The 22,500-nt window shown below is 37.2% G+C and overlaps 2 protein-coding genes across 2 annotated transcripts in view; one reads left to right on the forward strand and one right to left on the reverse strand.

The window, feature by feature from the left end:
* LOC144968545 (opsin-5-like) overlaps window positions 1-19,284 on the reverse strand; it is a 43,155-nt gene extending 23,871 nt beyond the window's left edge. The window contains exons 1-2 of the mRNA XM_078907010.1: window positions 18,922-19,284; window positions 6,669-6,996 (exon numbers count right to left, since the gene is read on the reverse strand). Coding sequence (XP_078763136.1) covers window positions 6,669-6,897 — 229 coding nt within the window. The 5' untranslated portion in view covers window positions 6,898-6,996; window positions 18,922-19,284. The remainder of the gene's footprint in view (window positions 1-6,668; window positions 6,997-18,921) is intronic.
* The window catches only part of LOC144968551 (uncharacterized), a 328,253-nt gene that overhangs the window by 260,907 nt on the left and 44,846 nt on the right, over window positions 1-22,500 (forward strand). The window lies entirely within an intron of this gene.

Consider the following 22,500-nt stretch of genomic DNA (forward strand, 5'->3'; position numbering starts at 1 on the left):
CATCAAATGTCCAGGTTTCTATTTGAAATTGATGTTTGTTTTCATAATTGAATTTACCGTTTACGACAACTAGTACTATGAAACACCGAATCAATCTATGTAAAGGTAAATCAAATAAATATGAAAATTGACTTAAAGGACTCCATAATCAAAATATATATATATGGATTGATAGGCTCCACCGAAAAGGTTGAATAGTCTTTGTAATTCTAACCGTTTTCACTTCGTTTTCAATTTTTGTAATTTATTTCATCCCGACATAATGAAGGCGGTGGATCACAAATGGGAAATAATATAAGCTCGTTCAAAGTTATAGAAAATTCGAAGTTACAGAAAATAGCTCTTTCGAAGGATTATAAAATAACTCTTTCGCGAATGTAAAAAAAAAATACCCTCAAGGTATTTTAAATCAGAAACATATCAGACGTTTTTACGTTTAGATATCAAAGAAAATTGTAAAAATTGTCAAGTTAGAGTCAAATTGAACCTTGATAGTGAAAGCTAATTTCAGTATTTCGTTGTGAGCTTTAGTTGGAACTCGATTGGATTTAGGATGATAAGAGCGACCGTTTTAGTGAGAAATGAAGTAGATAAGATTGTCTACTAGCGATAAATATGGGATGGCAAATATTTTAGTTAAATCAGAAGAACATGGAATTCCAGACAAAGAATACCATTATGGCCTGCTAATTTTTAAATGTTAATTACAACAGTAGAAGTGAATATTTAACACCTTCCCTCCCACCCCACCCCATCAACGCTAAAGTCAATGTCCTTATTTTATTTGATTGTAATGGTGTTTACGCTATATGAGATCTTATTATAGATCTTATTATTTATTCAAGTATCTGTATTCATGAATATGTTACAATCAGGCGGGGTATCCATTCTGCATTGAATCATTCGATGCTGTGAATGCTTTATCTGCTCCTCTACTTTATAATACAATGGTAGATTACTTTATTACATTTTGACATTTATAATATAGATCTTGTGAATAACGGCTAGGAACACTGAAAGGGAGATGATGATGATGATGATGATGATGATGATGATGATGATGATGATGATGATGATGATATGATGATGATGATGATGATGATGATGATGATGATGATGATGATGATGATGATGATGATGATGATGATGATCGAAGAGACAAAGGCGAATGAGAAGAAGGAGGAGGAGGAGAAAAAGAAAAAGATGATGAAGAAGAAGATGACTATTATGATGACGATGACGAGGAGGAGGAGGAGGAGGAGGAGGAGGAGGAGGATGGGGGAGAGAGGAAAGGATTAAAGAACAGTACACACACACACACACACACACACAGAGAGAGAGAGAGAGAGAGAGAGAGAGAGAGAGAGAGAGAGAGAACTAACTAAATGGACAGATAGTGAGATGTTGCCATTTCCGGTATTCCTTTGGGAATTGTATAGTGGAGAGGAATATTAATGGGTTTGTTTATGTAGTGTTGGCGGAAACAGATTTATACATGTGTGTGTGTGTGTGTGTGTGTGTGTGTTTGTGTGTGTGTTTGTGTGTGAACGTGTGAGAGAGAATGTGCGTGAGAGAGCGAGAGAGAGTGAGAGAGAGAATGTGTGTTTCTGTTTGTGAGAGGCAGGTGAAGTGTGTTTGTATGTATGAGAGAGAGAACGTGTGAGAGAGTGTGTGTGTATATATGTTTGTGATATATATATATATATATATATATATATATATATATATAATATATATATATATATATGTCTGTGTGTGTTCGCAATAAAAATCCTTAGATTAGGTAAGCGAAAAAAAAACAAAATAAAAACAAGATTGAACAGGTGTATCAAAAGACTAATAGCTCCATATAGACGAAGATTAAAGAGATTTTGATCTATAACATTATCCAAATATGTTGAATTTTATGACTTAATCATATTCTATTTCATTTTCTTTTGCTTCATATTTTAAAAAAGTCATAAATATCAATTTTCATTCACCGGAACTTGCACAGATATCTTTATACACAATGATTCATTTATTTCCCCGGCAGACCACGTGAAACGAATGTTCTTTTCATTTCGCACAGTTCGACTGTCAGGCTTCTTTCTGTTTCAGCACTCTAGGAATATGGAGTTCCCGATAACTCGGTTGGTAGAGCACATGCTTCACACGCAAATGGACAGAATCGATCCCGGGTGAAGTAGAGATATTTTATTCTGACCCTCCTGTCCACCGTGCAGTGATTGGATTGCTGGGTCTGATAAACTAGCATCCTATCCAGAGGGTAGCAAGCAACTGCTATTGTCCTTTCACGTTATAGAAGCCGAGATAAACTCCAGCTCCATGGGCCTCATGGTCCTGAAGGACTGCTACTCTTAGAATATATATGTCATTGCCTCAGATACACATTGATAACAGAGTTGAAAGGGGTAATGTGTGCAAAGTGCCTTTTTGAAGGACATAACACTAAGCCCATGTCACCCATCTAATTACTGACCACGTTCAACATCGTTTCATGTTATTATACAAGTCGAGACACTATTACACTACGATATACAAAATGATATCACAGATGACATCTTTAACAATTAACACACATCAACTCTCTCCTTACAAGCTATTTTCAGACTTTGACCCGAAACTTCATACTCACCCAACACAAAAATAGATTTTTCAGACAGAATAGTAACGAGTAAATGCTCGTTTTGTTCAGAAAAATTAACTCTGCAACTCAGTGTCGAGTGTTTATAACTATAACCATAACAGAAATGAAATCAGAATAAGAAAACTGTTGGTTATATCGTAACGAATGTGACGATTTTCCTTTGGTAAGGAGAGGGTTAATGCCCTCTGAGCATTTCTTCCTGATAACGGAGATAATCGATCATTAATTAGTATTATCATTATTTTGACATCGATGACTTCAAGATTCTCTTTACCCATCTCTTCTCTGACCATGGTCAATATCGTTTCATTTTATTTTTATCAACCGAGACACCACACCACAGCACCTGTTAGAATTATATCATCGATGGCATCGCCAACAATCAACACACCTGAAACCGCTCTGAACACTTCCTCCTGGTGTCGACGAACATCAGCCGTAATATGCAATAAAGAAACAGTTTTTGACCTTTATGAGATTTTTCCGGCGGGGACTGAGACAGACCTTGGGAGGGCTTCTCCGAGGTTATTATATATTCAATATTGGTCAAAAACCGTATTTATAACACCCCAGAGTTGTACAGTTTCCGACAAAATCATTGTTAAGGTCAATAAATATAATAATATTAGAATAGCAAAAACTATTTTAAGTAAGACGAGATTATAAGAAGATTTTAGTTTGATTTAAAATGCCAACGAAAAAAACCATGCTGTGTGTTAATCCCCTTTGTATTATTTATATGATGTAACAAGTTATGGTGATCCAATTCAATACAACTCAGTGCAGAGATGGAAAAATTATTTTAAAAGGTGAAGGTCAGAAGTCATTCATTTTTCGATAAATGACTGCTTTCCTTGACCTTCGATTTAAATTGTTTAAGCCAATAACACAATTACGTCACAAGCGGTCATTAATGCAGTTTTAGATTGACTGGTTTATTCCTATTAGAGACTGTTTACAAGACGGGTGTTATGTTATAATCACTATCTATTAATATTATGTTGACATCGAAAACTTCAAGATCTCGTCACCCATCCCTACAAGGAGCATGCTAAACATCGTTGCATTTTATTTTACAACTCGAGATATCACATCACAGCGTTATATAAAAGTAAATCGCCGATGACATCGCTAAGAATCAAAACAGCTTAATGCACTCGGTGCGCTTCCTCGTGATGCAATGAAAGTAACCATCAGCGAAAACAGTATACGATTAATTATCACTACCAAGATGGCATCGAGGGCATCGTCACCAATCAATCTTCTCTTATTCAGTCCAACAAAAGCAAGGTCGCAATGCCTCCTGTAAATATTCTGCAGAAAATATGATCCATCGCCTCACAACGATTATATAAAGGATGGCTTTGAGATTATGTGCTATGACACACACTTTCGGACCAGTCGAGCAGCGCAATGTTGAGATTTTAATGATTATCTCCTTTCACTACACTTTTATGCTCGTGGGAAAATGATTTCATAGGGGAGGTGATGGAGATATTGGCGTCCACCATTGTTCCCGATAGTTTAGAACCAGTCACTATGCGACAAAAGAGGTAAGTGACGTCACAACTGTTGAACCATATTGCGCGTTGTAACAATCCCATCATGTCAAGCGGCGAGCATAATAATAAAGAAGAAAGTAGCAATCAATTGCATTGTTATAAGCTTTATGTAACTACCCCGCCCAACGATTAATAATCTTATAGAAATATTTATGATTGTCAGTTGCGTACACAAAAAGTCCCTCGTCGACCAGCTATTGAAATAAATTAACTGGTCGCTTTTTGTACCTAATATAGATTGATGCAAATGCAAGAGAATATCGTGCACGTAAGAGCGCAGCGATCATAAGAGAGGAAGGATGCAAATTATCGCACTCACACAACTTCAGTACCACAGCTATAGATATCTTGACATAAAGAGGATTTTATGATTATCGGTTTTGCACGTAAAAAGACGCTGATTGGACACCTCCTTGGAGTACATATAAATCTAGTAGATAATAAAACAATAATTACGCTGCCTCGTGTCCTGATGATACTGCAATACGTTAACGTCGATCAACGTAATAAAAATAATACGTGGGAGTGTTTGTGTAATTGTCAGGTAAATTGTTTATCTAGTGCTTTGTAATTTGAATTTAACTTTGTATATAACCGTTACTCCGTGAAAATACATTTCTTGTCCTTCAAATATCGATCGGTTTAAATGACTCTCATCTTGGCAAAAACTCTCAAACCCGGGACTTCGCCGTGAAGTCCCAGGTCTGAGAATTTTTTTCCAAGACGAGAGTCATTTAATTCGATCGATATTTGAAGGACGAATTTTTCTGACCAAATTGTTAAATACATATTTTTCCAGAGTATGGCAGTTAACCTGATAACGGTTTCAAAAATCCTAAAGTTGTAGTTACTAGGCACCATTGTCGTTAAGCGTTAGCGACATACCGGAATGAATGCATTGTTTTTGTTTGTTTTGTTTTTAGGTGTTTAACGGCGCTTTCGACACGATTTAGGTCATTTAAGCGCCCGTTTCTGTTTATTTACTTTCGGTGGTGGACTTGCCATGTATTGTGACGTTATGTTTTGGTTAGTGCCAGGCTATGAGTTAACAGGTAACGCTCAAACATTTTGAATAATTGGATTCAATAGTCTGATGTCACGTCGCTCAGCAACAGCGGCCATCATGGTTCTAAACAAAGAAAATTGGTGCTTTTATTCTTCATGCTGGCTAGAACTTTTCATATGTCTTGTGATCAGAATATGTAAAAGTCAAAACATGATCAGATTTATAATGTTTTTTTTTTCCCTCTGGATACGCTTTTATACTCGTCGGAGAAATATTTCATGAGAGCGTCCGCCATATTTCGATAGTTTAGAGCCAGTTACTAAGTTACCATGCGTCATTACGAGGGAAGAGACGTCACGACTGTTGAAGCGTATTGTTAACGCAATGCCGTATCTACTCAACCATCCACCCCCCCCCCCCCCCCCCCCGCCTTCCTCATAATAAGGGACAATAACAATCTGATCAAATTCACATTATAAACCTGCATATTTAATGATATACCTGCACTGATTTATACCACAAATGATAAATTAACTAAATTACCGCGACAGCTGGTATCTATATCTCATGTCGGAGTAGACGAAATGTAGAAAATAGAGTTAAAAATCAAATTGATTGGGAAAATGATTTTGCCTTTTTGCACTTTAAAAAATAAAGCTTACTTCTCTACAAAAACAAAAAAAAAACAAACAAAAAAAAAAAACAACAACAAAAAAGCCTTTAAGATTTTATATTTTTGGACCATATTTAAATGGACTTTTCAGAACCTGGGTCACTTCGACATAATATCGGATTGAGGTGATGGCTAGCGTCCTAGGACATCTCTAGAGCGTCATATTCAAAGGGTAGCAAGCATTTTCTACTGTTCGTTTCACTCTATAGAAACCGGGATAAACACCGGCTCCACGGTGATGGCTTACAAATATTATAATGTAGAGATCGACGTGTACTTATTTGCAGGTCTGATAACTTAAATTCTTTTTTTTTTAAAGCTTTCAAATATCATATTCATTCTCCTCTACAAAACATAAAAATTCATCCAAAGTTTAACATGTTCGGCTATGGAAACAATTTTAAGCATCTAGATCATTTCTTAATTCTCGAGAGCTCAGTTAGTGGAGCACTTGCTATACACTCAAAGGGAGCGAGATCGATCCCGAGCGAGTGCTCGAGATTGCTACCGATTCCCTTGTCCATTCAGCATTGATTGGGTAGATATCTCTGTTAGATCTTGCGGAAAGTACTTAACGATAGATTCGCGTCCAATCCAAATGGTAGAAAGCAATTGCTATTGTTTCGTTCACGTAATGGAAACCGGGATAAACTCTGACTACATGGGCCTACTGGCTTTGAAGGACTACAAAGAGAGAAAAAATCTTTCGGGGTAGTAGTTACTTTTTTGAGGTGGTGAAACAGTATGAGATTGTTGGCCATAATATATCATACTTACGAACTATTAGTAAGTACACGCCGACTAGAAAATCAACCAGTGGTGGGACTGTGGACGCAAAGTCGTCTTCAACTTTGTAATTCAAATTGTGACGTAATGAGCGATTATTGGTGACGTCATACACACTGTTGTTTTTCAGTATTGGCTGCATCATGATACTAGGTTCTGTCCATGATATTTTGGAGTGAAGTGCTGGTGAGTATGTGGTGACATTGGGTAGCAGCATCATAAATTATGTGTCTGGGAACCTTCTTTTACCCGTGCAACAGGGGCGCAGTCACTGATTCTGCAATTTGTACTCCGTTGCAAATGATGGTGGCGAGGTCATCTGAAAGTATGATAAGGGTATATTTATTTTTAAAATCAGTATTAACAATGACTTTGCCTCCCATAAAAGTAAATTACTATGTTAATGACTATTAAATTAATGAAGAAGCAGGAGCAGAAGAAGAAGAAGAAGAAGAAGAAGAAGAAGAAGAAGAAGAAGAAGAAGAAGAAGAAGAAGAAGAAGAAGAAGAAGAAGAAGAAGAAGAAGCATTTATACATCAGAAGGGAATGTGTGTACAGATATGTGTAGTAAAATTATAGATATGGTACGTATAAGTTAAGGGGAATATAGAACTTGATATCAAAACTTGATAACCAAATTCATATTCCACATCTTCATTGAGATCTGGGAACTATTTCACTAAAAACGTACAGGTAAAGCCGAGAAAGGTTTAGTGGTTATGTCACGAAACTTTGGCTGAAAGTCGAAGGTTGTTCATCCAGGTAAAAACGACTGACCATCAGTTTCCAAAGACACCCCCTGCTTACACACTGACAAAACATTTTTTATCCATTTTGGCCAGAAAAAAATGTTATTTCATATGAAGACAGAATAAATTGACTTTAAACTTTCAACAACAAAAAAGGTCTTAAACCTGAATTATTTTTTTTACAAAATTTTGAAATCTTAGTGTAAGAGTTTTTGACAAGTGGTTGTTGTTCTTAATACGTATGTCGATAATTGAAGTAAAAGGTTTCTGACTAAAACCTATAAAGGAGTATTTACTAATGCCAAATTCCTCAAATAGCTTTGTTTATATAGTCGTAAGTGTGAATTTTTTTTATGGCATAGCCAGACAGAGAAAGAGGGGGGTGAGGAGTCATAAATTTTCTATACACGTGTGTAAATGAATGAATTACAATGATGGAGTTGACGTGAGAATTGGAGAGATAGATAGAGACGGGGGAGAGAGGGGGGGGGGGCAATAGTTTGATAGACATATGAGTAAATGAATGAAATTCAAGGTTGGTACTGACTTATTCCATGAAGTGTCGAACGATAAACGATAAATAGGAGTAGTTAATCATGGCGGATAGGCTACCCTATCACTTATGCGCCATTACGAACGAATGAACCAATCGTAGGAAAGGGGCGGGAATTGATTAATTGAGGGGGGGGGGGGGAGGGAAAGAGTGGGAAATAAAATCGACCCCACATTTGCCTCCCCCTCCATCAAGCACACAATCACCCCTTCCCCACCTTATAATCACACATAAATGTTTAACAATAATATTGCAAGGTTTAGATTGGCTCCAATTGCCAAACAGTCTTAAACCTGAGACTTCGTGTGAAATTCCTCCTACAATCATTAATAAAACGGAAGAATAACTTATTATTCAAGAAGATTGCAACTTGCTGTAACAACCGCCAAGTCACTGCGATATAACAGAAAGTCGTTTTAAATATCCAATCGATATATAAAGAGTTGAAAATTAAAGGGAGACCTCTTTGTGTTCATCTTTGATGAGATGATTGGATTTAGTTACAAAGGGAGACTAAAATAAATACAAAGCATCGAAAGCAACCAACGTGTGCAGACCTACAAAAAGGAAGAGTTTCGAGTCTGGGAGTCAAGAGTCTGTTAATGAATTTCATTGGCCAGAAAGCAAACGTTTTCATTTCACAGCTATCTTTAAAGGTAACATCGCAGAAATAGAACAAACCATGGTGTTGTCATGGGCAGGAATCTCAAAATTCGTGTTGTTATGTCAAATATTTGCTTCCGTATGAAATATAAGAAAATAAACTGTACTGTGAGGTGACCTCAATCACAAGCTGAAGTCATAACCCGACTTCCTTGTAAGTAGGTCGGTTGCACTATATGCTTTACGTTAGCTCGTCGCGGCATTTGGCAAGCTTAAGGACCACGGTCCTACGGTCCCTGGGAAATGAAAACCGCAAGGACCGGTCCGGTCCTTTTCGACATTGAACATTCCTGAGAGACTGTTGGAAGTTCGAACTGTTTTGACCTTTGGGACCGTGGGACCGCCCCGCACTAATGAAAACCGTGGTCTACAGGAGTAAAACACACGGAGTAGTCACACTCATTTCAAATTGTAACCTAATTAGAGAAGAGGGGTGATGCCTTCTTTATTTGCTCACCGTACTTCATTGTTACTTCGATAATTTAGCGTGAATAAAATTTGAAATTTATCCCCATTAACAGAGATAATGGAATCGCCCAAATCGTTGATCGAGTTGTTCGTGGCGTTGATACACACACGCAACTCCTACCCCCCCCCCCCCCCCCCCCCCCCCACACACACACACACATTAGAGGGCAGCGAGCATTGAAGAGTAAGAGAGAGACGCGTGAAGTTATAATAAGAGGGGGTGGATGCGGTAATAAGTAATAAGTGGGGTCGATGGTGACTTTTCGCCAGATCTAACAAACCCAGCTACCCATTCACTGCTGAGTAGACAGGGATTCAGAAAAAACTCGACTGCACCCGGGATCGATCTCTGGCCCTTTGCGTATAAAGAGAGTGCTCTATCAACTGAGCTATCGGGGTCCCCAACTATTCTATTGGACTTTTTAAAAATACAGACGTTATAACTGGGTTTTTTGGAAGGAAGAAACTAATGAAACTCGTATTATTTGATTAGTTAAAACACCAAACGAAATTTTAATATTATTGTATTATTTTAAATGACAACAATGCGATAGAAAGGAGTGGTGACTTGCTACTTGCTAGGTTCGAGACACACACACACACACACACACACACAAACACAAACACACACATCTTTAGTAGTCACATGCATTTCAAACAATAACCCATTAGAGAAGAGGGGTCATGCCTTCATCATAGATCATTGTCATTGCGATCATTATGGTGTAGTAAATTTTGAAATTTACCCCGTATAATGGAATCGTCCAAGGCGTGCGCCTCCTGTTCCCCCCATCTCACACACGAAAGGGCGGTTTGCGGAGTGGAGGGACGTGGTCGTCTGCCTCTATGGTCGTCTGTGTCGTTTAGTGTATGGCAAAGGGGGGGGGGGGGGTGGGTGCGATTAATTAAGTGGGATGGGTGGTGATTGGTGGAAGATAGGCAAAGAACCGAGGCAACGAATCGCTGGTTAAGTAGTATGGCGCGAGACCGTTGAAAGGTGATAAGAAGTGAGGACCGCCGCCGGTCTTCCACTATGGGACCGATCCCCGGTTCACAGCTAAAAGACCGTGGGACCGGTCCCAAGGACCGGTCCTCAGCGCGGCACTACTGCCAGCGTCAAACAAAATTTAATATGATCACAGGCCGGAAGGGCGTTGTAGATCATTTGATAAGATTATTAGGTTTGACGTCATAATGTTGGTTGTATGTGACCAGTCGCTTCAAAACGATATTATGTCGCGTTGACTAAACTAATCGGTTAATATGGAATTTTAAGCTTAACGTATTAGACTCGAATAGATATAGATGTCTTCATTGGTAGGAGTGAATCTTGTTTCATAAACTTAAAAAAATCAAATTTAGAAAAAGAAAAATGTGAACTCCTGACTAAATTTAATTCATTTTGTTCATTCTGTCATAACACGAAATTGACACAATAGGTTATAATTACAAGCATTTCCAGCCTGAAAAGTGACCAGTTTTAATATATTTCCTAACATATTGTAAAGTGTTAAATATAGTGGGTTTTTTTAATGAATCTGTGGACATTGACATACCAATTTTCCACGAGTTTATATTGCAAAATCGTGGTCTTCGTAAACTCATGGCCTGACCGCGGCCTTCGTAAACCCATGGTCTAATAAATGACGCCAAAAGACAAGTCTTTGGCCACAAAAGAAAACAAATGGTGAGTTGTATTCAACAGTTCAACCAATGGGTTCACTTGTTTCCTTGAGCAATGCTAACGACAACTCACTAGGCGGTCCACGAACCTAAGAATGACGTCAAAATATGGGTCTTAGTGGGTTTTAGCGTAGCCATCGTTATATTATAGCCTGATACTGAAACCCAAAAAGACTGGCAGTTTGACGTCATTATTTGGTTTGTGCACCGCCTAGTGATTTGTTGTTAGTAGAGCTCAAGGAAACTAGCTATTTCAGTGGCTGAACTATTGAATACAACTCCCGATTTGTTTTCTTTTGTGGCAAAAAAACTGGCATTTTGACCTCATTTTTTGGTCATAACTTTACGAAGCCACGGTTTTAGTGTCAGGCTATAAGTTAACGACGCCAACACAAAATATTGTCCGTTACAACTATGATAAAACAGCCCATAATCGCGTTCGGGGATCAGACCTGCTAATCATATGCATGTCGGTCAGGCTGAATCCCCTCCCCCCCCCCCCCCCCCCTCCCCCCAAAATGAATATGACTTGAAAAGTGAGATTATAAATTTTGTTACTTGAAAAAAACGATATAGATACATTGTTTTCTCGATATGAGATGCGGCTTTGTGGTCTTGTGGTATGACACTCGCTTTCGGATCGGAAAATCATGGGTTCGAGCCTCGCTCGACGCATAGTTGAGTCCTTGGAAAAGGCTCTTTACTCACATTCCCTCACCGTACTCAGGTGTAAAATGAGTACCTGGCCGTTAACAGCGTTGTCTCTGTCCGAAAAATAATTGTAATATCGCCTAACAGGCGTCATGTCTCGTTCTACTTGTTACGTGTTGCTGTTGGTCAGGGACCCTTTGTAAAGCGCTTTGAGCACGTTTAGTGGATATTGCGCTATATGAAAGCTCAAATTTAATAAACGTATCACAAACGTATCATAAAGATTGTATATTTTACAATGCGTTTATTGTTTGTACGTCAATTCAATAAATAAATAAAATATAATTCCCGTCAGTCATCCCCAAAGGAATTTTTGTCTTTAGAATTTATTCCAATGGAAGACCAGAATAATCCAGAGGGTCCGGGCAGTGCAGTGTCAGGAAATGAGCTAGGGCGACCAAGGCCATACAACTCAGGAGGGAGTCCAAACGGCGCCTTCGTCAACTGCATTTGTTTTGCTTCTATTCCTAATAGAATATATTGCGTCAGTCATGCTTCTATCCTAATCGAAACTAATGCGTTTGTCATACTTCTACCCTAATCGAATCTATTAGCGTTTGTCATACTTCTATCCTAATCGAATCTAATGCGTTTGTCATACTTCTATCCTAATCGAATCTAATGCGTTTGTCATACTTCTACCCTAATCGAATCTATTGCGTCACCCATGCTTCTATTTTTAATCGAATCTAATGCGTTTGTCATACTTCTATCCAAATCGAATATTTTGCGTTTGTCAAGCTCCTTTCCTAATCGAATCTATTGCGTTTGTCATGCTTCTATTCCTTTTGGAAGCTATTGGAGGATTGCGTGTAAACTGTTTATTTATCTTTCGCCATCTAAACGCGCTAAGGCATTTTCTGCCGTCTATCTGGATTTAAAGTGATGTATTAACGTCTTAACTGTTTTGTTTGGATTCCTTTTTGTTTTGTTTTGTTTTTATTTTATAGTTTTATGATTATTATTTTGTTTCGTTTTGTTTTGTTTGTTTGTTTGTTTGTCAGTTTGTTTTTGAAAGGAGGTTGGGGTTTTGTTGGGTTTTTTTCGTTTTTGGTTTGGTTTGGTTTGGTTTTGTCCGGGTTTTTTTGTCTTTTTTTAAGGGGGGGGGGGTGAGTTGTGTGTCTTTTGTTGGATGTTTTTGTTTGTCTTTTGTGGGGTTTTTTTCTGTTAAATTGCCTGAAGAAGGTTTGAGCCCAAATAGTTCCTATATTGATGTTTTGGTATTTATTCTTGATGCTGTTATATTCATTTTTACTTGACGTTTTATAACTCTGGTCCATAGCTTCTTGCAGCTTAGTATTCATAACGTCAGACCCAGAGTTATGGGAATTATTGATATCCATCAGATAGCTGACCACGCTCAATATGCTCGATAATCTTAATCTACTGATCATTTCAAGAAAAGCAACAGTTCTTCAGAGCCATTAGGCCCATGAAGCCGGAGTTTATCCCCTACCTTTGGATAGGACGTTAGTCTATCGCATAGCACTTATCGCCATATCTAACAGACCCATCTACCCAATCACTGCTGGGTGGACAGGGAGTCAGAAAATTACCTCGACTGCACCCGGGATCGATCATGGACCCTTTGTCTGGGAAGCGAGTGCTCCACCAACTGAAGAAAAACAATGGCTGAATTTTAAGGAAAAAATGTTTTGACAGACGACGACAGCATCAGAAGTGTGTAAACAACAATGATAAACAAATTATCTGGGTCCAATAAGATCTATTGAAAAAAAGCAGACGCACGTCGTTATAAAAGAGGTCATTGTTCGATTTATAAAGGGTAAACGCAGTTTCAGTGATTATTAACTAACAAGGATGTGATTCGTTGGGGAGCAAACACGTAATTGGTCCACGGGAATAAACATGTGACCAATTTTCTCTGCTTTACAATAAGAACAATTTAAGATTATTGCACTGCTGTTTGTTTTTTAAAATTCCGGACTTGTGTTTCTAACCGCTGCAAGAGTTTTTGAGTGCGCGGTGGGATTGACTCTCTCTCCTTTCAGAATTTTACCCAAACTTCACTCTCACCCAACACAAAAATAGATTTTTCAAACAGATTAGCAACAAGTATATTCTATATTTTGTTCAGAAATATTATTAGTTCTGCAACACAGTGTCAGTTTTTATGGATATAACTATAACAAAATGAAATCAGAATAAGAAAATTGCTGGCTGCATCGTAACGAATGTGACGATTTTCCTGTGGGTGGTAATAAAGAGAGGGTTAAAGTCCGGATTCCAAAACGCAAGAGCCCAAGAAATCTTTCATTCTACCTCTGGTAAATACTAATCTCGTTATTTCTATCATAATCTTTAAATTATTTCATAAATGGCGTCTGTGATCGGCTTTATTTTAGTTAAATTTAACATTTGAATATCTGCGCAATATAGAAGAAGAAGAAGAAGAATCAAAATGTCACCGTGTCTCTATTATACTCTCTAGTGTGCTCTCTGTTGATTTGTCAACGTTTTATGGAAGTTATGTGATTGCTATGGTGTATTTAAAAAAAACTATTTTCTAGTTTGTTTTTTTGATTTCAGGGGAAAATGTTAAAAATTGGTTGAGTTATAGTCAGGCATCTGTAGAAAAATAGTTTTCAAAAAAAATAAAAAGGCTCAGAGTTTACTAAACAACAATGCACCATTTTATCCTCAAGAAATACCAATTAAACATGTTTAAAATGCAAAATTTGATTAAAAATTTTGTGATATTTATGCAGAAATTAACAAACTTTCATAATATTAGAAAATATCTATTTTCGTAAGAAAGTCCCAAAACACCTTTTATCAGCCATATCTCAAAAGTACTCGTACTTCCAGCAGCATGTCGACCATGTTCCAATAGCGCCTCATATACATGCCTTCTGGCAGATAAATTTAAATTTAAATTATAAACTCCATGATTTTTTGCAATGATTTTTTCTTTTCTTTTATTTCAATTTTTTTCAAGGGGGGAGGGGGGGTTCGTTTTGTTTTGTTTTTCTGGGTTTTCTTTTTTTTTTTCCTTTTTTTTTGGGGGGGGGGTTGGAGGGGGGGGGGTTGCCCTCCTGCATTTCCTGGTACTGTTTCATGCTATTCATAAACACCTCTTCAGTTTTTGAGCCTACACCATTGCCTGCTCTTTAATTTGTCAATTTGGTTTGTTTGTTATTTTAAAATAAATGGAGCCGCTAAAATTAACTAACGCTTGATAAATTGCTGTCACAATATGTTATTTTAATAAATCGGATACCATTACGTAGGCGTTGTTATTTATTTATTAGGTAAGGGGGGGGGGCAGTTGAATAATAAAATAAGATCTTTGGAGTCATGTTATACGAGGACAATCTTTATTAACGATGCAAGCTCTTTTTATTTAAGGATTTACATACTCCGGAAAATTAATATCGAAAGCAAAAAGGTTTAATAATCATGAATTACCCGTCGGAAGAGTTCTTTAAAAATTCCAGTGTGCCAGATTCCACGATTGATTCTTTTGATCAAAGCCAAAATAAAACGTTTGCTTTAACTGTCCCACTATGGGAAGACGCGTATTTAAAAATTTGGCCAGAAAACTCGCCCTTCAAATATCGATCGATTAAAATTACCTCCATATTGGCAAAAGCTATCAAACCTGGGATATCACGAGATCCCAGGTTAGAGAGTTTTTGCCAAGATGAGGGTCGTTATATTTGAAAGACGAGTTTTCTGGCCAGATCTTTAAATACACCATCCTTCCAGATTAAGGCAGTTTACTGGTTAAAATGCAGATAAAATGTGTTTTCTGTTTGCATAAAGTCAGAGTAGTAAATGATACTGTAATACCATTATGACATGAAAATCATCAACCGCCTTGGTAGGATTTTTGTAACCAAAAACTTTAAAGAAAAGCGTTAGTAAAATAATGGAACTAATCAACAACCATGGCAAGAGCGATGTAACCAAAACTACAAAAGCATTGGTAAAATAATGGAACTAACCAACAACCAAGGCAAGAATTTTGTAACCAAACCTACGAAAGCGTGACTCAAATTTTGGAATCAACAACCCTGGCAAGAATTCCGTACCCAAAACGACAAAAGCATGAATAAAGTAATCTAACGATTCACAAATTGGCAAATTGACTAAACAAATATCAAAAGCCTAATGAAGGCTTTGATGTTTTTCAACATTGCTACAATTTCTTTGTCTTTTTAATTAATTTATTTATTTGTTTGGCGTATTGCGGCCAAATATTGAATCGATTCTTTTACCATTACCACTGAAGCTAATAATTTTAACACTTACCGACTTATTTAAATGTCTTGATAACCCAAACTTTTATGGCCGCATTAGTGGTATGAAACTATTACTCTCAAACCAACCCAAAATAATGTTAAATCAAGCCATTAATTATGTTCGCTGACCATTCCTCCATATATGTGCACATTTATCCATACCATTCCACTCTCTTTCCACCGGCCTATCACCACCCCACCCCCCACCCCCCCCCCCCCCCCCCTTCTCCCCCCAATTCTCCTTTCCGCACACACAAATAAATAAAAATAAATCTCATTCGAACTAGCAAAAAAGTAAGAATGATCCACCATCCATTATCTCAACAGTAATGATGAAATGTTATCGATCTGTGATAACAGAATGGTATATTCGAAGACATAATATCGCTTATTCGAAAAGGAATCGGGTGGGGAAGGCGGGGATGGGAGAAAACTTTCAGACTAGAACTAACAAGATTTCATTATCTCTACATACATAATATACCATTGGTTCTCTAATGAATAAAAGTGGTGGTTTGAGATTACAGAAGGTTTATTGCTCATTTTGACAACGAGGACGAGAATCAATACGAATAAAAGTTCGATGACCACAAGATGTTTCAGATTGCTAGTGCATTCAAAAACTACCACTCATATTTAATAAAGGGTCGTGGGTGGACGGGGGGGGGGGGTTCCATCCAGGTCTTTATACTTATTTTTTAGACAAGTCTCATAACGACCTCTATTATTATCCTTAAAATAAACAAAAACCTCCCAGCAAGACAAATGCATAATGTATTTTTCAGATAGCTCTGCCGGAAAGAAGTTCTATTACCGCCATTATCTGGAAAAGGACAGGGGGGGGGGGGGGGGGGGGGGGGGGGGTTCTATTATAATAATGCCAATCCAACCCTATCCACCTTTTTGTGACAAGTCTCGTAATGACCTCCATTGTTATCGTCAAAATGCACATAAATACACGTCGTTATCAACATAACAGAAAAAAAAATATCTATGTCCAACATTTGCCAACATTATTATGTGACCTATCGTTTCCTAAAGGTAACATGTTGGAGTTAATTATAATGAAATAATAATAATAATAATAATAATAATAATAATAATAATAATAATAATAATAATAATAATAATAATAATAATGATAATAACGATGATGATGATGATGATGATGATGATCATCATCATCATCATCATCATCATCATCATAACTGTACGACTTTGTGGTCTTTAACAATGACTCTCGGCTTATGACCTGTAGGTCACACTGAAGGCGGCACAAAGTTGAATATTTGTAAAGAGTTATTTACATGTATTCTCACACTGTACTCAGATGTGGAATGAGTACTTGGCCGCTAGCACCGTTGTCTCTGTCGAAAAACAACTAATTTAACTTGTCTTGAAGGCGTTTTATTTGATCCCCCTGTTTGGGAACCCTTGCAAAGTGCCTTCAGCACATATCACGATGTAAATTGCTTCACAATTACACTTTCAATGCTTTACAGTTTGACGTCACAAATTGATTTTGTTAACTTAATATCGTTACGTGGTGTTATTTATGGAGGGGGGGGGGGTTATAATATTATTAGTATTAATATGGCGTAGAATTACAGTGACATCGTTTGCAGGTTTGCCTAGAGAATGACGGTTTGATCTCTTTTCGAGGAAGACTGAAGGTTCGACTTTGTGGTCTTGTGGTATGACCCTCACCTTCGGAACAGTAGGTCCTGGGTTTGAGTCCCGCTCTGAGCGGTGCAAAATTTAGTCCTTGGAAAAGGTTCTTGACTCAAATTATTCTCTCACCATAATCAGATGAAAAATGAGTACCAAGTTGTTAACAGCGATGTCCCTGTCGAATAAATTGCAATATCGCCTGAAAGGGTGTCAAGTCTTAGGCAAGGCATGTAAGACAAAACATGACGACATTTAGGCGATATTATACTTTAAAATATTCCGACAGCTACAATACTGATAATGGCGAAGTACTCATTTCACACCCGTGAAAGGTGAGAGAATGTGAGTAAAAAGAGCCGTTTCAAGGAACTAAACTTTGCGCCGCCCAGAGCGAGATTCGAACCGTGGCCTTCGTAAAGTTATGGCCTGACATTGACCAAAAAAATGACGTCAAAATGCCAGTCTTTTGCCACAAAAGAAAACAAATCGTGAGTTGTATTCAATAGTTCAACCAATAAAATAACTTGTTTCCATGAGTACTACTAACGACAACTCACAAGGCGGTGCAAAAACCAAATAATGACGTCAAACTGCCAGTCCTTTTGGATTTCAGTATCAGGCTATAACATAACGATGGCTACGCTCGAACCCGGTCGTAACACAATACAACAAAGCTGCACAATTCATATGTGATCTACAGCCTCCAAACGGTATGACGTTGGTCGGCGGATCAAAACTCTGAAGTCTACATTTGAGCTTTGCGGACCATGTTCTATTTAATTTTAGGTGGGTGACAATCTGATGACAATCAGAGGTCTGATCCACCCAAAATTAAACAAAACATGGTGCGCAAAGCTCGTATTTAGACTTCAGAGTTTTGATCCGCAGAACCTGAAAATCGAGACTTGAGAGGTTTGATACGCCGATCATCGATATGCCAATAATTGAATTTCTTGTTATGTTATTTGGATTGATTATATATTTTGCACTGAAGACCGACGTGTTCATATATGCAGGTCTGACATCTGAATCCATTTACGGGCCTAGTTTAACATTGTTGTAATAGACAATATTTGCGTCATTATTTTGAGATTTCCATTACAACAACGAGCCCATAAGGAATTGGGTTTACATATTTTACACTGAAGACCGACGTGTTCATATATGCAGGTCTGACATCTGAATCCATTTACGGGCCTAGTTTAACATTGTTGTAATAGACAATATTTGCGTCATTATTTTGAGATTTCCATTACAACAACGAGCCCATAAGGAATTGGGTTGTCAGACCTACACATAAGTGCGCGTAGGTAGTTGAAAACAAATTGATTAAAAGCAATTACGTAGAACCTTATCTATAATTTTTACTAGTCTGTCCCATCTTTCTGTGAGAATTCCGACCCAATGTGCATTATTGAACTCTGAGCTCTTTTTTCTTTTGCACTATGCACAATACTTAATTAATATGATTGTCTGCTTACCGTTAATGAACACAATTTTTTGAACGTTCAATAATATGATAGTCACAGAATAGCTTCAAACACAACATAATACAAAATGATGAATATATATATTTATCTATTTGTCTATTTATTTAATTATTTATTTTGGTCACTATAAATCCAAGACTGATAATATTTTTAATTTTGAAATTCTGAAACAAAATTGCCGCCGTGCCACTGTTTCACAGTCCAAATGACAATAACAAGTTTTTGCAGTGAGAGATAAAAAAAATTTGGGAATTAATGTCATCATCGTAGCCACGACAAACCCGCTCAACTTCTGCCTTCCCCGCGCTTTTCATCTGCCACAGTCGGTATGGTTGGTATCTCTCGCGCTTTGTGCTTGCTCACGAATTCCACCCTTAATATTCCCTCCTAAACCAAATAATCTTTCTCATCCGGTGTCAACAAAATGAAAAACAACAACAAAAACATAGGTGGCTAGAATTTATCCGGTATCTGGCTGCCAGCTGTAATTACAGGACCTCCGGATCTTAAATATAGATAGAATGAAGTTGACGTCACTCAGTACTTTGTTGTTGTATTTTGCCATCCGCGTTTATGAGTAATTCTCACTAAACTGTATTAACCAGACTATAAAAGTTGATGGTTACAAATAGTTTTATGTGTTGGTCCGTTATATACTTCCGGATGGCAATGTTGTGAGTTTCTTAGCCAAGCGCATACTATCTATTGCTCAATAATACGCGTATGGCGACACGAATAGAGCGCTCTCCGTGATTAAACATCCCAATGCGCTTTGGATCTTTGGGTTTGTTTTTTTTATAGATGTGACCAGTTTACTTTAGTCATATTTATTTATTTTGTAAAGCGAATGGTCAAGTTAAACAAACTTACTTTTTTCTTAAAACGCAGTTAATTTTAAAATGGTATCATGGCTTCACAGTGGTGGAATAAGACGTATACTTATTTGCAGGTTTGACAACCCAAATTATTGTTATGGGCCCATTATTGGTGTAATGGCAATACTCTCAAAACAACGTAAAATAGTGTTGTCCAGTGTCTAGTGCAAAATGTTAATTCAAGGATATAACTGTCCTTTAAAAAAAGAGAGAGGGAGAAATAGATAGATAGATAGATAGATAGATAGATAGATAGATAGATAGATAGATAGATAGATAGATAGATAGATAGATAGATAGATAGATAGATAGATAGATAGATAGATAGATAGATCGATAGATAGGTAGATAGATAGATAGATAGATAGATAGATAGATAGATAGATAGATAGATAGATAGATAGATAGATAGATAGATAGATAGAGAGAGAGAGAGAGAGAGAGAGAGAGAGAGAGAGAGAGAGAGACGTTTGTGATAAATATATGGTCAACTATACCATTCAGAGAAAAATGACATGTTACATTTTTTTTAGTAGTCTTTCAGAGCCATTGCCCGTGGAGCCGGAGTTTATCCCGGTTTCTATAGCGTGAAATGGGCAAAAGCAATTTCTTGCTATCCTTTGGATAGGACGCTAGTCTATCGCAAAGTACTTTCCATCAAATCTAACAGACTCAGCTACCCATTCACTGTTGAGTGGACAGGGGAATCAGAAAAAAATCTCGATGCACCCGGGATCGATCTTGGTCCCATTGCGCGTGAAGCGAGTGCTCTACCAACTGAGCTATCGGGACCCCAACATTTGTGGTTAGAAAATGTTTACTTCAAATATCGATCGGTTAAAATGATCCTAAACTTATCAACAAGTCTCAAACCCTAGGCCTCAAAGGTAGCCAAGTGTTCAGGGTTTCCTAGCACGTTGAGGATCATTTTATTCAATAGATATATAAAACAAAAACATTTTTTTTTGCCAAAATAAAATATGTGTTTTGTCAGAATATGTGCCATGAAAACGTGTGTTTTATTTAAATTAAATAAACAAACTTTCTCTCATAACAGCTTGCTATTGTTTCTTTTGTTTTATCTGTTTGGTTGTTTGGTTTGTTTATTTTTGTCGTTTTGTTTTGTTTTGTTTTGTTTTGTTTTTTTGTTGTTTTTTTTTTTTTTTGGGGGGGGGGTGTTTTTTGTTTTTTGTTGTCATAGTTTTTTTTTGTTTGTTATTTGTTTTTTGTTTTGTTTTTGTTTCTCCTTGTTTGTTATTGTTTTGTGTTCATTAGATTTGTGTTGTTTTGTTTTTCTTTTTGGATTTGTTTGATTTGTTTCTTTTTTTTTTTTTTTTTTGTTGTTGTTGTCTGTTTGTTTGTTTGTATTTTGCCGACATAAGAGTTGTCAGATATTGCCAATATTGATGCCTTTGTATTTTCGGTTACAAAACCCTAACCATAAATTCCATTTTGTGGTCTCGATCAAAAATGAATCATTCAAAAAATGCCTTCCAGATTATCCGATTTCTCATTGACATCAAATCATATGATTTATCAGTACACTCTTATTTGCATGATGATCCAATTGTTGTTATAGAAGCACTCTCAAACAAACGCAAAATATTGTCCATTACAATAATTTTAATCAAGACCATAAGAGGATTCAATAGTCTGATGTCACGTCCGTCCAGCAACCAGCAGCTTGGTTCTAAACATGAAAATCGATACTTTTTATTCTTCATGCTGGCTAGAACTTTTCATATGTCACGTGATCAGAATGTATAAAAGCCAAAACATGATCAGATTTATATTTTTTTTCTCCTCTGGATACACTTTTATGCTCCTCTGGTTTGCCGATAGTTTAGAACCAGTTACTAAGTTACTATGCGTCATTACGAGGGAAGTGACTGTTGAAGCCTATTGTGTTTGAACATCGGGACTGCAAATATGGGTACATCGCCTAAAGAAAAAGCACAATACAAATTATACAAAAAAGGATCAAAAAATTAAAAAGTGGTCATTTGAAAAAAAAATCTACTCAGTTTCGTTACTGTTAAATGGAACAAATAGTAGTTTACTCCCATTAAGATACGACATATTCTGTCGCAATGCTATTTCCACCAGATTCTGGTGAAACACATTTGCCAAATCACTGACAGTCAGAAAGACGTTAACAGAACCTCTGGCTGAAAATGGTCTATTTGCTTATGAATCGAGTAATTTGCCTACTTGATCACATAAAAATTAGTCCTCCAGGCAGATACATAAGGCCCATGGAGTTGGAGTTAACCCTGGTATCTAAGGGCTCCATAGACAATAGCAACATTAAACATATTATTAGACGAGACATGGCGCCCGTTAGGCGATATTACAATTATTTTTTTTTCCGACAGAGACAACGCTGTTAACGGCCATGTATTCACTTTACATCTGGGTTATGGTAAGAGAATGTGACTAAAGAGGCTTTTCCAAAGACTCAACTATGCGCCGCTCAGAACTGGACTCGAACCCTGGACCTTCCAGTCCGAAGGCTAATGTTATACCATTAGACCAAATAGTCGCATACTATGCCGCTAAACGTTTCGCCTCACTCGCCTGTTATGTATTACTAATTGTCGATTGACAGATTGGCCATATTATTGTAGGTTTGCCATACCCAGCTTACTTCTATTTTTTTATTATTATGTCCTGCCTAGTAATTACTAGAAACGGT

Source organism: Berghia stephanieae, chromosome 3 (assembly GCF_034508935.2).
Source record: "Berghia stephanieae isolate SIO BIC M18660-M18661 chromosome 3, UCSD_Bste_1.3, whole genome shotgun sequence".
NCBI classification, from domain to species: domain Eukaryota; kingdom Metazoa; phylum Mollusca; class Gastropoda; order Nudibranchia; family Aeolidiidae; genus Berghia; species Berghia stephanieae.